General features: G+C 39.7%; 1 protein-coding gene across 1 annotated transcript in view; it reads left to right on the plus strand.

The window, feature by feature from the left end:
• Window positions 1-15,910, plus strand: part of LOC114665055 (CD276 antigen-like) — a 38,201-nt gene extending 22,291 nt beyond the window's left edge. The window contains exons 2-4 of the mRNA XM_028819424.2: window positions 999-1,346; window positions 14,210-14,485; window positions 14,587-15,910. Coding sequence (XP_028675257.1) covers window positions 999-1,346; window positions 14,210-14,485; window positions 14,587-14,699 — 737 coding nt within the window. The 3' untranslated portion in view covers window positions 14,700-15,910. The remainder of the gene's footprint in view (window positions 1-998; window positions 1,347-14,209; window positions 14,486-14,586) is intronic.
• Window positions 15,911-18,999: the final 3,089 nt, after the last annotated feature.

The raw sequence follows: 18,999 nt of genomic DNA on the forward strand, positions 1-18,999 counted from the left end.
CAGGACACACGCAGACAGACACACCCACACACCAAGCACACACTAGGGACAATTTAGGATCACCAATGCACCTAACCTGCATGTCTTAGGACTAATCACTTAAGCTTAAATAAGCACTTTTACATCATTATTTAAATTTAGCTCAAGGTTGCTTACTTATCGTAATGTTCAAATTTTTGAGATAAAGCATAAACCCTGTCTGTATGTCTTCTTCAAACTTCTTGTTACCATAATAGTCTGCTGCAGAGTACATAAAACGAAAAAAAATTCCTGCCTGTTTTTTAATTGTTTCATTTTAGAGAGCCTCATTTTGTTTTGGCATGAAAAATTAAACAATAGTCATGTGCCCATAGAATTAAATGCATTCTGTATTGTAGGCAGAATGAAGTTGTGTCATGCATAAGTATAAGTTCCTGGTATAGAAGCATGTTTTTGTGTATAGTGACAATAGTCCTCACTTAAAATACACATAGCATGTTTTATAGTTTCATTCTTGTCTTGTGTTAATCATGTTAGGAACTCTATGTAGGTTATACTGTGTAGTACTTAATATGTCAAAGCTCAGTCTCAATAATTTCAAATGTATAGCATTGGCTTTGCCTTGGAAGCTTGATGATATCCATAAGTCATAAGAGTTAACTTTTTCATTTTATATTAGCTTTACAGCTTTTCAGATGCTCCTTTAATCTCTACAATCATATAAGTAACAACAATGTTTTACTGTATGTGTTTATCTGTAGAGGTTTTTATTTCTGTCAGATTTGTAATTAGTGATGCATAGTAGGAAGGTGAGTAATGCACTCTTTTAGAAGTTATACTCCAATTAAGAGTTTTTGCTTTTCTTCAGTTAATTATAATGCTCTGCTCATTACTTGATAACATTTTGTTCCATGCTTATCAGTATGATGTGTGCATAAAGAGCAGTGCAGTTATTTTAATTGGATGATCTGAATGAGCTTGTTCAGGTACCTCTGCTAATTCAAGTTACTTCCTTCCAGGAACTTTTCAAGTGCAGGTACCAAAGGAAACTCTTGCCATTCAAGATCAGCCGCTGGTGCTTGAGTGCAGTTTCAGTCACAGCAGTCACGTAATCCTGGATAAACTCATTGTCACCTGGCAAAGAAATGACAAAGATGTGGCTCACAGCTTCTACTATGGAACTGATCAATTGACTTATCAAAGCCCCCGCTACCTCAATCGCACCAGCCTATATCATGAGCAGCTGCAGCAAGGAAATGCATCACTACGGCTTGAGCCTGTCTTTTTAGAAGATGCTGGCCTATATATATGCTCAGTTAACACTGAGGAAGGAACAGGAAAATCTACAACATTTGTAACATTTGCAGGTAACAACAGTGCTTTTTTGTATTGTCCATTCTGATTTGGGAAAATAGGTGTAGAGTTTTTGCTGCAATATTTTGATAGTAGGTCAGACTTCCTTTGTTGTTTTCTCAGTGAAGAATGTTCTTAAAACTGTATCTTTTAATTTTGTTTTTCAGAACATACAGTTTTTCCTTAATGTTAGATTACCTCTCTCTCTCTCTCTATTTGTCTGTCTGTCTGTAATATAAAAAAGTTAGGGGGAGTAAATTCTTCATGTCCCAAAATTAGACTTGGGAAGGGGTTAAAATTTGGGAAAGCCACACTGGTGGTGTTTAGTTTGGTTGATGTTTGACCCTGCACTTAATATTGCTCTGAACATGATTTCTTTTATGAATACACAATATAATGTTGATTAACCTGCTTCATAACAATCTAATCCCAGCTTGTGTTTCCAAATACTGGGTGGACAAATCAGTGCTTGGTGAATTCTGCTTCACATTCTGCTTTAAAATCCAAAAAGGAAGAAGGATCATAAAGAAACTTCTGCACTCGTATTGCACTTGTATTGACAATCAACATTAAGCAAATTTCTGCTCCACAGGAGGTTTCTTGTCTACCTAAGGTTGCTTTAGTAAACATGTTTTAAAGTGTGAGAGATGGATTGATCCAGTCATATGTCTCCACGTTTGGCTCTCCTACTTGCATCACATTATGAGTTAAATAACAGTAATCATTTAGTAATTACATAAAATTATATTTTAAAATCCTTTACTGTAATGCTGGAATTGCAACACCCCCATATTTTTCACCTGTTAAAACTGCTCCCACATACAATAAAACAGATCTAGAAGGAGGTTTGCACAGCAAATTCTGTCATATAGGCTATGCTGTTGGTGCATGGTAGACAACATGTTATTGCACATGCCTTGAACCAAAAATGACAGCTACAAAAGGAAAAGCACACTAACCACTAACTAAATAGTGTAATGTTTTTAATCAAAACTAATCAGTAATTTTTTGATAAAGTCCCTGACCTCTGTGCAGTAATTTACAAAACCAACATCTTAAAATGTTCTTTCTTAGTTAGAAAGCTGAACCCCTCAATATATTTCAGTTGACTGCAATTCACTTGAAATTATCTTTTGCAGGATACAACCTTGCTAGCAAGCAGATTGAAATGGGTGCAATCACAGGACATCTAATCAGTCAGATTATGTAAATTTTAAAAAGAAATTTAAATGTGATTGGTGATTAAATGTACTGCACCATTGTAAAAGTAGCAAGGGGCTACTATATATTGTCACAAAAATGACAAGAAGATATCAAAAAAGGTTTGGGGCAGCCATCCATATAATATGCCCTGGCTGCCAATGGGTAAATAGTTGTGAGATGCTCACAAGTTAGAGTCCAAAACAAAACTGATGCTGGTTGCCAAAGATGGTGGTTTTTTTTGCCGAGACCAGAAGTGACAACATTAGAGGGCCCTGAACCGGAAGAGATGTCATCAAAGGCCCCGTAACTGGAAGTGATGTCATCAAAGGCCTGGAACTGGAAGTGATGTCATCAAGGGGGCAGAACCAGAAAGTGGTGTCATCAAGGGGCCCCCGGAACCGGAAATGATGGCATCAGAGTCGCCGGAACCATGTGAGATTTCCTGTGGATGGTCTGCAAGAGATTGAGAAAGAAAGTTAGTGCACGTTGCCGTCCCCTGGTCTGGCATGGAATTACTATTATTCAGGCCCTTTAGTTGTCTCCCAATCACACATGTGTGACAATATGTAAAAACATTGTAATGTTTTACGTCATGTATTATTAATGTATGCACACAGGCGGTGTGGCATACTAGTTAAGGCTTTGGACTTCAGACCCTGAGGTTTTGATTTCACATCCTATTACTGACACTGTGTGACTATGAGCAAGTCACTTCACCTCCCTGTACAATTGCAAAACCAAAAGAAATGCAACCAATTCTATCTCAGATGTTGTAAGTCACCTTGGATAAAGGTACCACCCAAATAATTAAAAGTAAAGTAGTTTATACTGGTCAGAAATTGACGACATCTGAAATATGGGTTAAATAAAGATTTTTGAAGTGTAACTGAAATGTTAATTAATGGCTTATACATAATCTTGTTTTGGAAAATATAGGAATACCCCACACTGAGCACATGACATAAACAGTAATAAACAAATTCATGGAAGATGGCATCTCATTTGGACCTGACAGTGCAACTAGTAGGGACAAATGCAGATGAAAGGTCTCTAAGAATGCCACCAGCGTGGCTTAGGCAGCATCAAGCCAGCAGTTTATTGTAGCACCATCAAGCATGTGTTTTTCTTTTTCTGATGTTTCTGTTCATGTTAAACGGGAGTTTGCCTGGATGGCACCCCAACTATTTTTGAACTTGCCCTGCCTTATCACTTGCCCCGGTACACTTCATAGTAACCAACTGTGATCCATGATACTGATTCCTTTCATAATTATGAAGACTTCGATCATCTCACTTGTCCATTTCCTTCAACTAAAAGGTTAAGCTCCTTCAGACCTTCTTTAATACCTTATACCCTGTTGTGCTGGAATCATTGAGATGTTGCTCATTCTGTAAAATTGATAACTCATAACTTACTATGGATTTTCCAAAATTACTTAAACTCCAAATCAGAGAGTTAAGGCCTATAGTCAGAAAATTAGCTGCAAGGAAAGAACAAAAAAGAGGATAGCCACCTTTACATTGCACGTAAGCTTAAAATAAACAATTTTGGTATGTAAAGTGGGGTCCACGGGGAAAATCCAACCTCACCCCAGGAGAAAATGAATACACAAACAGTGAACAGACTATAAGTTGATGCAAATACAGCTGTGAGGCTGCAATTTAAACCCTGCATCACTTCATGACTCATTGTGGAGTGTCAACTAAGCAGTGGACTTTAAAAACACAGTGTTCATTTATGCTGCTTCTTTTCTTGCCTATCACTCACAGATCTTGTTATTGTAAATTGTTTTAGATAGCGATGTCGGGTAAATATATAAAACAATAGTCATTTTAATGGAAGTTTATTTATTTGGGAATATGGCTTCTTTCAAATAGCTAATAGCTTCATTCTATAACCTCAATGAAATGAATTTCTTGTATTCAGACAGACTTAATTTGCACATGTCACTAGAATGTGTTAAAGTATCCAAACAATTTGTGGCTTGCTAGATTACTGACTTAAACACTTTACAATAAACAATTACAATGTACGCAAGTCAGTCAGCAAAGATTTTTCAATTTAAGAAAGCTAATTTATTAGGTAAAACTACAGGGGTATGTACCTGTATACAGTTAGTCACCCAAGTCTTTAGTAGGAACATGTGGAGCTGGAACTAGTAGCATCTGGTAAAACCCATCAAAGGGGTGCCATACTCACACGGGAAGAATATTAGTCACCAAGCACCATAACTAACACTGCATTGGAGTATTGGAGGGCATAAAGGAAAATCCATGCAAATATTGGGAGATGCAAACACACTTAGACACACACTCTCCAGAAATAATAAATACAGTTTTCCACTCTTAAGTAATGAGATGTCTTAATTAAAGGTGTCAGGAAATGTATTGCAGCTTAAAAATGATTTATTTCTTTAAAAAATGTAAATGCATGCATACTTTTCAATTTGTTTTCAATTTCTGTTCAAATGTTGATTCTTTTTTCTTTTGAGAAATAAACTGAAGCTTGCCCAATAAAAAAGTAGTAAGCAAACTTTGACCAAAAAAAAATAAAACAGAAACTCAACTGCAACCTGAAGTTAAAATATTTGTAAATGTTTACACTAATGATCCTCAATTTTCAAGATTACAAATAAGATAACTTATTTAATTTTCTTGCTGTTAATTATTGTTTTCATTTCTTAATTTTTTCCCTCAGTTTCTTTCCAAATATTTCATTAAAAAAGACACTTCATGATGAGTACACTCAGGTGTAAATCAGACCAAGTTAAATGGTGAACTGCTTGTAATCAGAATAATAAGTTTAATGTCACTGTGCTCTGTACAAAATTATTTTATAAATCCACTCACATGTACAGGCCAGGCCAAAGTTAGCTCTCAGGGGCTCTCAGCATCTCAACAATTTTTCTGTAATCACAAGACAAGGATTAATACTCCACAACTGCTTTGGCTTGAAAAATTGATGTATTTGGTAAGTTTTTAGGCTTTTCCCTTTGTACCCCATAGACTACAATGTAAAGCACCAGTGCAGGCCAAGATATTTTTTAACATTTATAGAAAGCAATTAACTTTAGAACATAATTTTACTTGGCAAATGCATATATGGCATGTTTGTGAAGGAATGACTTAGACTTGAAAAACACCAAACTTATCCTTTTCAGGATCTTTCCTTAAGAAAATAATTGGCAAAATTCTATTCTGTGGACATTGTGTCTGTGCTTATCATCAACTGCAATTTTCTCTTTTGAGACTCGGGAGGGCACCACATAGTTGGTACCTCTATGGTGAGCTTTACGGTTTGTTTCGTGTCCCCCTTGCTTTGCCAGTCCATTTACAGACAGTGTATCACATTCCATCATCACGATGAACTATGCTTACTATTGTATAGTTGCAGGTCAGTGACTGAGAGAAATTTACAACAAAAGAGAGAATTTCTGAAAACTGTGAGGCATTTAGTCTGGAAAACTAAAGATAAAATAAATATATGCTGTATATATATCCATCCATCCGTTATCCAACAGGGTGCAAGGCAGGAACAAATCCCAGGCGGGGTATATATATATATATATTGTGGCGGACGGCCAGGACCCACGCCCATTTGACATTATGTTCAAGGGGAGCAGCCATGGGATGCACTCTACGTCCCCTGAAACGTGTGGTGGCAGCCTCCTGGGTTACATTGGGGCCACAGGCGTGGGACTTCAGGGCTTAGCCCTGTTGGACATCGTGGCCACCACCAGGAGGAGCTGCATGGCTTAATGAGCCTGTGTTGGCTGGAATGCAGCCACACCCGGAAGTGCAGCCTGAATTAGGTTAATTATCACCTGAAGCACTTCCGGGTGGACTATAAGAAGAGCCTGCAGCCACTACTCGAGGCACCAAAGTCGGGAGGAGGAGCACAAAGCTTGCTGTTTGGAGTATAGGAAGAAGAGAGTGATTTTTTGGGGGTTTTCTTTTCTGTGTGTTTTGGGGACTGTGTAGTGCCTGTGGGACACGGGGAAGATGTGTCCCATGGCTGAAGAACACAAAAATAAATCTTTTTGTTCATTTTCACTTCTGCCTCTGTCGTCAGTCTGTGTCGGGTCCGTGCCATCAGAACGCGTATTCCACAATATATATATACACATTGTGCCGAGCGGCTAGAGGTAGCACCCAGGTGGGATGCCCGGAAGGACCGGAAGAGGGACTACGCCTCCTCCGGACCACGAGAGGGCAGCAACCCTGGATGGTATGGGCACCACGGGAACAGAGCTTGGAAGATCAACCCTATAGGGGCCCGTGGTCACAGCCAGGGGGCACCCCGATGCCTGTGGAGCCCTGGCCCTCGGCACTTCCACCACACCTGGAAGTTCTGGGGGGAAGAAGACCAGGAACACCCGGAGTGCTGCACAGCCGGCACTTCCGCCACACCTGGGAGTGCCGGCGGAAGGTTATTGGGAGGCACCTGGAGCACGTCCAGGTGAGCTTAAAAGGGGCTGCCTCCCTCCATTCGATGGCTGGAGTCGGATGGAAGTGGATGGAGCTTGGATGAGAGGAGTGGAGGTGGCCAGAAGAGAGAAAGAGGCATTTGGAGAGACCAGTATTTTGGGGTGATTGGTGCTGCGGCACTGGGTTGTGCATGTTCACTTTATTGTAAATATTGTAAATAAACGTGTGTGGTGCATTAAAATTATGTCTGCCTGTCCGTGTCCGGACTCTTCCCCACAACCTACTGAATTAAGCTTAAGGGAGTGTAGGGCACAATGTTTAGATGTAAGCAAAATTTACCTAAACACAGGAAGCAAAGAGTTCTGGTGCTAGGAACATTTTGAGAATTAGGAGGTGAGAATGAAATTATTATTCTTTAAGAATTGGTGCTGAGGCTGCTACTTAGTGAATAGGATTGGCAAGCTTTGTTTGACTAAACAGTCTGTTCTTGCCAAAATTGTCTTAATGTTCAAACAGTTTCAGTGTATTAAGAGGCATTAAGAGGCACTTTGTCTTTCACTATTACAGTCCCCATAGTCATTAACGACATGTGCGTTTCCAGAATACAGAACTATTTAATATGTAATCTGTTCAATAACCTAAAACAGTTTTCTGTTGCATGTCATCAAGAGGCATGAATACTGTAAAAGCTGGCTTTGTTGCTATTTCTGAGGACCAGCAGAACAGCTGCAAAAGAGTGAAGTGACTTTAGTCTTTTTTCAAGTCAAGTTGGGGAGCATGCACTGGTACAGTGCATTGTCGCACCCACCACACAACGAAACACCTCAGGATCCCGGTTGGCAACCCCCCAGGCAGACACATGGTTCAGTTCCATCCTCCAGAAATGACTTTCTATCTTCCGCAGCCAGGTGTTACATGGGCGACCCCTTGGCGTGGTTCAGCCACTCAGGTCCCCAACAATGAGGATTCTACGACCTGGATCACCCTTGGTGCATCGCGCCACATGGCCGTAACTGACACTCCCTCACAATGCAGGTAATGTGCCTCATTTGGGACTCCATGAGCAACCCACACAAAATGAAACCAGTGGTACCCAAGGATTTTCCAGAGAGACACAGTACCAAAGGAGTCCAGTCTTCATCTCAGGTCACTGGATAGCGTCCATGTCTCACAACCATATAGCAAGACGGGAAGCACCCGGACTCTAAAGACTTGGACCTTTGTCCTTTTACATAGATATCGGGAGCTCCACACACCCCTTTCCAGCAACTTCACGACCCCCCATGCTCTCCCAATCCGTCTACTGACTTCATAGGAAGAGTCACCAGATACATGAATGTCACTGCCAAGGTAAGTAAACCTCTCGACAAGGTCAACACTCTCTCCACAATCAAGCAAACTGCTGATGGCTATGCCTAAGAGGTCATGGTTTTTATCCAGAACACTCGCAAGCACAGACACTCAGAATCCTCGCTCACTCTCTTGAGAGCCCCAATCAGAGCCTCCATTGACTCTGCAAAGATCACAGCATCATCAGCAAAGTCAAGATCAGTGAATCTTTCTTCACCAACAGATGCTTCACAGCCGCTGGACCCCACGGCCTTGCCCAACATACATACAAGCATTGAATGGATTAGGAGCAAGAACACACCCCTGATGAACCCCAGAATCAACTGGGAAAAACACAGAGGTTCTGCCTTCACTCTGCACAGCACTCACATGGATGATATCCAGCAACCTTGAGGGTATCCCGTGAATCCTCAGGATGTCCCACAGGGCAGCTTGATCAAATGAGTCAAGCACTTTATGAAAATCAACAAAGGCTGCAAAGAAACTCTGCCAATATTCACGTTTGCGCTCCATGAGTACCCTCAGTGCCAGGAGGCAGTCAATGGTAGACTTCTTAGGCGTAAAACCAGACTGCTCTGGTCGCTGGTAGGTGAGCAAATGATCACAGATCCTATTGAGGACGACCCTAGGAAGGACCTTACCCAGCACAGAGAGCAGTGTTATCCCCCTGTAGTTGCTGCAATCCAGGCAATCACCCTTCCCTTTCCTGATAGGGACGACAAGTCCCATTCTCCAGTCAGTTGGGTTGACACCAGTCTCCCAAATGGAAGCAAAGATTGCTTGCAATACCAGAAGGACAGCCTTACCACCAGCCTGTATACCATACAGTGCATCCGGAAAGTATTCACAGCGCATCACTGTTTCCACATTTTGTTATGTTACAACCTTATTAAAAAATGGATTAAATTAATTTTTTTCCTCAGAATTCTACACACAACACCCCATAATGACAATGTGAAAAAAGTTTACTTGAGGTTTTTGCGAATTTATTAAAAATAAAAAAAACTGAGAAATCATATGTACATAAGTATTCACAGCCTTTGCTCAATACTTTGTCGATGCACCTTTGGCAGCAATCAGCCTCAAGTCTTTTTGAATATGATGCCACAAGCTTGTCATACCTATCCTTGGCCAGTTTCGCCCATTCCTCTTTGCAGCACCTCTCAAGCTCCATCAGGTTGGATGGGAAGCGTCTGTGCACAGCCATTTTAAGATCTCTCCAGAGATGTTCAATCTGAGCTCTGGCTGTGCCACTCAAGGACATTCACAGAGTTGTCTTGAAGCCACTCCTTTGATATCTTGGCTGTGTGCTTAGGGTCGTTGTCCTGCTGAAAGATGAACCATCGCCCCAGTCTGAGGTCAAGAGCGCTCTGGAGCAGGTTTTCATCCAGGATGTCTCTGTACATTGCTGCAGTCATCTTTCCTTTTATCCTGACTTGTCTCCCAGTTCCTACCGCTGAAAAACAATCCCACAGCATGATTCTGCCACCACCATGCTTCACTGTAGGGATGGTGCCAGGTTTCCTCCAAACGTGACGCCTGGCATTCACACCAAAGAGTTCAATCTTTGTCTCATCAGACCAGAGAATTTTCTTTCTCATGGTCTGAGAGTCCTTCAGGTGCCTTTTGGCAAACTCCAGGTGGGCTGCCATGTGCCTTTTACTAAGGAGTGGCTTCCATCTGGCCACTCTACCATACAGGCCTGATTGGTGGATTGCTGCAGAGATGGTTGTCCTTCTGGAAGGTTCTCCTCTCTCCACAGAGGACCTCTGGAGCTCTGACAGAGTGACCGTTGGGTTCTTGGTCACCTCCCTGACTAAGGCCCTTTTCCCCCGATCGCTCAATTTAGATGGCCGGCCAGCTCTAGGAAGAGTCCTGGTGGTTTCGAACTTCTTCCACTTACGGATGATGGAGGCCACTGTGGTCATTGGGACCTTCAAAGCAGCAGAAATTTTTCTGTAACCTTCCCCAGATTTGTGCCTCGAGACAATCCTGTCTTGGAGGTCTATAGACAATTCCTTTGACTTCATGCTTGGTTTGTGCTCTGACATGAACTGTCAACTGTGGGACCTTATATAGACAGGTGTGTGCCTTTCCAAATCATGTCCAGACAATTGAATTTACCACAGGTGGACTCCAATTAAGCTGCAGAAACATCTCAAGGATGATCAGGAGAAACAGGATGCACCTGAGCTCAATTTTGAACTTCATGGCAAAGGCTGTGAATACTTATGTACATGTGATTTCTCAATTTTTGTATTTTTAATAAATTTGCAAAAATCTCAAGTAAACTTTTTTCACGTTGTTATTATGGGGTGTTGTGTGTAGAATTCTGAGGAAAAAAATGAATTTCATCCATTTTGGAATAAGGCTATAACATAACAAAATGTGGAAAAAGTGATGCGCTGTGAATACTTTCCGGATGCACTGTAGATCCCTGCAGCCTTGCCTCCCCTCAGCTGGTTCATCACATGTTCAATTTCAGTGAGATTGGGTGGTTCACAGCTAATTGAAGGATCAGCCTCAAGAACTGTGGACCCAGAGATATGCAACATCCTAGGATCAGCTTTGAACAGCTGCTCAAAGTAGCTAGCCCAGCGGGTCACAACTGCAGTATCATCTGTAAGGACCGTTCCATCAGCCATCCTGACTGTGACTCTCCGAGGAACAGATTTGGATGTGTGTGATGCTTTGACTCCTCTGTAAGCAGGACATGGGTCACTAGACCACAGATTGTGTGTCACTTGCTCACAGATTCCTCTAACAAACACCTCTTTATCTGCCCTCAGAGCCCTCACAGCCATCCTTCTCAATTCCAAGTAAAGACCAGAGTTGCATTGAGCGGTGCACTGCGACTCTTCTGAATGATATACAGGGTGCCCTGCAAGATGAAACACTTCCTTCTGGGAACACGGGTAACACCAACACAGCCCTGAGCAACCTTCAGGGTCTTGTGATGGAAGGTCTCCCACATGACATTAGGATCGGCAGTTGCACCCAAATCCGCAAGTTCCTCAGACAAACTGCATGCAAACTCATTAGAAACAGCCTGGTCTTGGAGCCTGGCCAAGTCCAGGCTCATTTGACTAGTAGGTGCTAACCTACTGGACCTAAGCTGGATCTTTAGAGTAGCAACAAGTCTGTGGGCAAAATTCACAAACTGGGCACTTCTGTAGACCCTGCAGTTTTGCAATAGCTTTCAGCGTCTGCCCACGAGGATGTGATCGATCTCCTTTATCGCACCACCAGTATTGGAGTACCAAGTCCAACTATGTGGCTCAGGGCGCTGGAACCAGGATCCAGCGATTCACAGCCCCTAACCTTTTGCAAAGTCAAGGAAAATGGAGCCACTTTCACCACGGTCACCAGACCCATGTGGACCAAGACAATCCTCATAGCCAGCCCTGTTATTGCCAGTGGTTGCAATGAAGTCATCCATGACCAGAGGAGTATCACTTCGTGGTGACCAGAGGAGTATCACTTCGTGGGCACCCGTCAACCACCGAGCAAAGTTGTGAATAAAATGTCTCTTTCACTGAGATATCACTCACTGTGGTCGGAGCATACACTGAGACAATAGACAAGGCACCCAGGGAGTGCCGTAATCTGAGTCTCATAATACGCTCGTTGAAAAGAGTGACATTGGACACCATTGGAAGTAGCCAATCCGCTACAGCAACAGCTACTCCCTGAGTATGACAGCCATCAGAGCGACCAGACCAATAAAAGGTGTAGCCACCTATAGAGATCTGACCAGTCCTAGGTTTGCACACCTCAGAGAATGCCACCACTGAACAGTTTACACAGCTCCTCCAACAGCAGAGGAAGATGATCATCATGCCGGAGAGACAAGACGTTCCATGCACCTACCCGGATTGGCCATCTCAAATTGGGACCCATGTGCTGCCGCGCAGCAGACGACACCTCAGCTCCACACCAGTTCCGATCCCCAACAGACATGATCCCATTGGCTCTCCGGCGGTTTCGACTTGGGGATAGGGGTCCCAAGGGCTTTCCCCCATCCCCTTCATGATGTGAGCAGCATTTCTATGGGCGGTTGCAGCAGAGTTACTCCCGCGAAGAGCAAAAAGGAGTCCTTTCTGTTGTCTCACAGCCGTGTGAAGTTTTTTTACGGTGGCTGGAGTGCCAACCCTGCCACCAACCCTCATGATTTCCCTGCAAGTTGGAGGACTGCTTGCAGGGCCAGATGCAGTTTAACGTCATACCCAAAAAGAGCTCAAAATTATGATTGCAAAAAATGATTAAAGATGTGATATGATACAAAATAGTTTTTTCCATTATTAACCCTTATATACTAAAAAATAATAATTAATGAAGAAATACAGTATAAGATTTTAGGAGATGTATGCAAAAGATTGTTGAGTTTGATAATAAACTCCAAAAATGAAAAAATGCATTAAACTCTTCAGGTGACAAGTCAGATGGCAAGATAATAGTTAGTAGTAAGGTTTACAAAGGGAAAGACAAAGGAAGCTGACAAAGTGAAACACTTTTCTTATCTACTGTAGGTTTCTGATGAGATTTAGGCCTGTGTCAGATGACCACATATGTTTTTAGACAGAAAAGACATTTATTAATTAATATTTACAAAGAACCTAGGAAGAAGAATACTAAAATAACTGTTTCAAAGGTAGCATAAAACAAATGTTTTGAAGACAATGGACATAGAGGAAGAAAGAAAGAAAGAAGTAACTTAGAGATGTTTCAAATATTGATATGGAGGAACCTGGAATCTATTGAGTCTTGTTGTAAAATAACAAAGGAAACATACAAGAAAAGGAGGCAGAAATATTAATCTTTTGAAGGTTTCGATACAACAATAGAAGACATTTACTGTAATTGGATAAAATGCAAGGGAAAGCATTCAAGGCCACGTTATCAGAGGACTTTCAAGAAAAACTCGCTACATGAGCTTAAATGGAGCAAACTTATATGACAACATCAAATCATGAACGTTGGATGGATGGGATCAAAGTTGGTGCCATGTAATCAATTCCAAGCAAGACAAAAGACAAAGTACATTAGACAAAGTACATGGAGATAACTACTAAAGGCATGGTTACCCCAGGACTATCAAAAGAAAGTTGTTAAATGAGTTTAAAACACAGAGACTAGTATGATGACAGCAAGTCATGAACTGTAGATAGATGGGACCTGGATAAAAGTGATGGTTTGTATTCATCTCCAGACAATTAAGAGAGGAAATTAAATATTTGTGTCATCTATAAGCTATATAGAAAAAGTTACAGTAATATGGCTCTTTGAAGCTCATGATGTAGGCCTAGGTATAAATAGGACTGAAAATAGGCTAATAGTGAGAAAAGAAAGAAACAGGGCAGTTCTTTTATATGATGCTTCATTTTATTTTTTCCTTAGCATAGGTAACCTATAACTGGCACCTTATCATCCTGACCACCCATCTATTGAATGACTGAGTGATTAATTAAATGCAGTGTCTAGTGAAACCTTTAGAGAAACTGCTCAAATTCTGTTTGAAAGACTGTTTGTAGCTAAAAAAGATTTTTTTTGGTGTAAATATACTACTTGAAAACATGGGAATGAGCTTCAGAGATCAGGGTTTGAATACCTGCCCAGAGCTGCCTGTATGGTGCAAGGTGGTTTTTCTTCTTTCATTAATTATCAACATTGAATTGACCTTTGTGAATGAGTATGAGTATATGTGTATGTGTGATTCTGCCTTTCGCTGAACTGCCACCCTATCCATGATGATTCCTGGGCCTGATGTTCTTAGGTACCAGCTCACCTACCCTGTAAAACTGTGTCTGAACATTAATGGATGAAGAGATGGATGGAAATGTTGATATGTTGTTTAAGCTATTCATGTTTGTTAACAAAGGTCTTGTTTACTTCAACAGCCTACTACCTTGAACCAGAACTCATTGTTGCTCCTCAAATACACCATACCAGCTTTTGCTTTAGGACTATGGGATACCCAGAGCCAAGAGTCCAATGGCTCAGCACAGATGGAAGACACCTTTCTCATAACACAGAAATCCTCCAGTCACCTGCTAATGGAGGCCTTTTTATGGTCAACAGTGTTCTGGAAGCCAAAGCATTTGTTAAACTTACTTTTATACTGGAAAACATGGCTTTGAATCAGACAATTACTAGGCACATCAGTCTAACTCAAGGTGAGTGGGGAGTCTGTTAATGTGTAAAATCTGAACCTTTTATGTTACTTTTCTCCTTAGATCGGTAATGATTTTATTTATTTTGGTATTTCCTGTTTCAGATGTCAGCAATAAAATAAAGTGTGAACATAAAAGGTGGATGCTACTCTTGTTTATTCCCTTCTGTCTGCTGTTAGTGTTCTTAGTTTGGAGAAAAAAAAAACCTGTTGAATGAAGGCAAGAGGCATCTGACTACTCGTGGAATGGAGAACTGCTTTTAAAATGAGAAAATGGAGATAGCATTACTCAGAGAGAGAGAGAGAAATTAAAATTCCTTAAGTGTGGGAAATTTCATATATACAACCTAGCTGTATTATAGCTGCATGCGTTTTATGAAATAATAATGACATTAAGAGACATACTAACATTTTTAAAGCACTTAATGAAAATGTAGGAAACCTTATAAGCTTTGAGAGAATTTCTATAAAGTAGTTGTCGTCATCATTCGGTTTTACCTTTATTTTTTTATCATCATTTATTAGATGTTATTGATTTTAGTTTGTATCATCTTCAATAATTTATCTAATTTATTCAATATTTGTTTTTTCACTATATTTTGACATCTTGTATTGTTATTAACTGTTTACTTCATGTGCATTTTTTGTTTGGTCCATGAAAAATATTCAGCTGTTATCTGTTTTAGAACAAAGCTGGCATTCCCCATTTTGCTAGGATTTAATGGCACACCAAGTCTGTTAAAGCACCAGATTTAGCAGAAATCCAGCTATACCTTTCACCACTTACATTTCAAATTAAGTGATGGAAGTCCAACTTGTACCAGGATCTGCCTGCACTTCATCTGATAACAAAGGTGTAATTCAGAGTTGAGCTGACATCTTTCCAAAGGTAGATCTGCAAACTTTTTGAGCCAGAAGGCTCAAAATGGACTCAAAGTCGGAGCGAAGAGCTGTAAACCAATAAATGACAATCATAATGGGCAAAATAATGCACCTATGGGAAGGCACTGATTTTCTAACTGGAACTGTCTTTAATCCAAGAGGTTAGAATTCCTTCTTAAAAACTAGCTGCACCCACATACCTAGTTTCTCTCACTGAATTTTTTTGAGACTCTCTTGAGTGAAACACTCTCTCTGGGGAACTCTGTGCTCTCCCTCTGCAAAATGATCTTCTACAACCTCTGTCTGAAAGCAGAAAGTTGATGAACTGCTCTCTGTTTGGGGAGCTGAAACTGACAATCTTTTGTCTTTGTGGACCAGAAAGCTGGGCCAGTAGTCTGAAAAGGTGGAGAAGCGGTTATTACTTCAACAAGGGAACTTCAGCATCTAAACTCTTGTTCCAGCAAGAGTACCGATTTTGCCTATGAAGTTGCAGATGACTTAGCAAAGGGCCTAAATGAGGAAGCCACTGCACACCACAAACAAAGGACCATGTTACAAAAAGAAAAAGTGCACTCCAACACAAAAAGAATCCTCCACTTGGACAAAACATCAACTCCTCACAACATCGGACATCATCTCTAAAGACCTGATATTGTAAAAAGATAAATTGGAACAAGTAAGAAAGCCTCTCCTATGATAAATGTTTGTCTGTCTGTGTCCTCTCTTATGTGTCTATGTACTGTATATATATGCAGTTATCATATTTCTATAATCCTTGCGTTTATCAATAAATTGAATTTGTTTCTTAAAACGAGTATGCTTCGTTACATTGATTTAAGTGTAATCACAGGAAACACACCTCCTACAACAGAGAAACAGTCAGGTGAATTAAATAAGAGCTTTATTTTAAATATTTAATTAATTGCTGACATTTCCAAAGGCAGAATGGTTAATTAATCAACAAAACTAAATCTCTTCTTGCTTCTTACACATTGTGCCAATTTTTGCATTGCTGTCTTGAGATAAATTTGGTGAGATTAAAAAAAACTTTTCTAACTTTGTGCAGCCCCAACCCACTCATGTAGATTAAGATCATTGCAAAGCATCAACAAAACCATCATTTTGGAGTTAACACGGAATGTATTTAATTACTTTAATACATATGGTAAATTAAATAAATATCCAATGAAGGAGGCAAGTGGTTGTTAATTATCTTAGAAATGCTACAGAAATAGGAAGTGAATAGACAAATAGTTTTTTCATTACAAAAAATTCAAGGCTGAATAAAGCCAACCTAATCAAACTTTTAAATAAAATTAACTTAATTTTTAATGTAGAATATTAAGGAATCTTGAAAAACAACATTTTGCCATTTGGAAGTAAACTTCATAGTTTTAAATCGTATAGTAAAAAAAAATCAAAGTTTCCAGGCATGCTTTGCATCTCATGAAGTATAACAGCAGCATTGAGTATCTAAAGCCTGATAATCCATATGCTAGCTTCATTAAAAAGGGCATAATTTTTCTGAAAAAGCCCATTTGCACAGTGGTGTGCTGTTTCTATCATGGAGTATATCTCAATAGTAACAATGTAACCAGGGACATTAAAATATTACTTTGTTCATAAAAAAGGAAATCAATGTGTATTTAGCACATTCTTTTTTGATGATGGAAGTGGTACCCTATTGTTTTGTACTGTAACACCTACAAAACAAGATGCCACAAGTTGAGTATTTCAAAATGTTCTAAAATGCCATTAAGTCATTTATTTTATGCACCTGCTTCTTCTAATCTAGGGTTGGAGTGGCCCAGAGTCTGTTCTGGTATTTCTGGATACAAGGCAGAAATCAACCCTCAATAGCGTGCCAGGTCTTGGCTAAGTTAGTGACCAATATACAATATATAACTTTTTACTTATATGGAAAATGGATGGATGAATATTATTTATGAATCAGTTTATTCTATAGTAGGACTGCAGAAGAATGAAGTGTTTTCTGGAACCACTGCTTGCAAAGTGGGAACAAATTCACACACACTTATACTGGTTCTATTTTAATGGCTTTAAGATATGTGAAGAATCTGAAGAAAATCATCATTGACACATGCACTTTCTACTCTGGTGGTAACCAAGCTGGAATGGTCCTAACCACTACTCCATCAAACTACCTGCTTGATATTTAAATGTTAATGCAATGTGTAAAACAATCCAAAGTCAGATCACTTTACAAATACAGCTAAAATTCAACAAAATTAAAAAAAAAAGCAAGAAGAAGAAATCCATGTTCAAGTCTAAAGCAAAATGGTTTACAATGCAATTTAATCAACTGTCCCAGAAGCTATTTAAGGAGTATGCTATTCTAAAGTAATGAGGCGTTTTCTTTGATATAAATACGGCAATTGATAGGGCATCTGTGATAATTACGGACAGACACATTGGTTGTCATCTTCATTTATCTGATTGTACCTTTAAAAAATCTTTGTAGAAAATATTAAATGAGTTGCATTTCAAGGCCCTTTCTCTGTGCCAACATTGCAATAAGGAATATATAGTTTTCATTACCTGGAGTGAATGCTATTGAAACCTAAATATTGGAAAAACTCAGTCAGATCAGCTTTTTTATTGATGCATCACTAAAGGATAAAAAATCAAGAAAGGAGCACAGTTGTAGAACGGACTGACATTATCCATTTTGCTATGTCTAGAGCACAGGTCCTTGGTTTAAAACCTGCTTCCAGACACTCACAATATCAGTTTCTTCTTGACTGGGCCTCTCCTTGGAATGCAGTCTCTGTGACTTACTTGATAAAATGATCAATCACAAGCCAAGTGACATCCCAGAAATATCTATCCAAGGTACCATCTATAGAGCCATAACTCTTTGTAGGAAAATCTTATGCTCCAATAATCAATCAAAAGGATGGGCATATGTGCATCCAAGAAACCAATAACAAGCCAGTAAAGACTAACTGTGAGCAAATTAATGCCACAGTGCAGGCAATAGAAGTTTAATAATTAGCTAAAGAACTAAAGAATCTTAACCACATTAATTGAAAGATTAGAATTAATAAGTTGAGTGCCTTTTTCTATAGGAGAGAGAAAGTTCAAATAAGCTATCATGATTTTATGTTTTGTTCTGTTTGCTATTGTCCTTCAGCTTATATTGCCTTGTACTGTGGCATTAATTTGCTCACACACTTGTATATATAATCTTCCATTATCCTTATGCTATAAACAAATTAAATTATTTTGTTAATTGTGACAAGAGTGTTTGGGTTATTCATGACAATATGTTTATCACCTTCTCTGGATTACAACAGATAAAACGAAAGTGTTTCATGTAGACTTTCAACAACTTTTGAGCCTCTTTCATAAAGTGTACAGATCTCTTCATATTTTTGGTGTCCAGGACAGAAAGTGAAAAAGAGATCCATTACTCAACCTATATTAATCTTTCCCTTGTATGGGTGTCTTATTAATTGTTTTAATTAATTACTGGCATTACCAAAGAATACACTGATAATTAATTAACTGAGTAATCTTTTCATACAGCATCTTTCCTACAAAGTACACTAGATGTTTTGTATGGCATTCAGCTTCTTTTTCCATGAATGTATTATATACATAAAGCATTAGCAA

The sequence above is a fragment of the Erpetoichthys calabaricus genome, chromosome 14 (genome assembly GCF_900747795.2).
Source record: "Erpetoichthys calabaricus chromosome 14, fErpCal1.3, whole genome shotgun sequence".
NCBI lineage: Eukaryota > Metazoa > Chordata > Cladistia > Polypteriformes > Polypteridae > Erpetoichthys > Erpetoichthys calabaricus.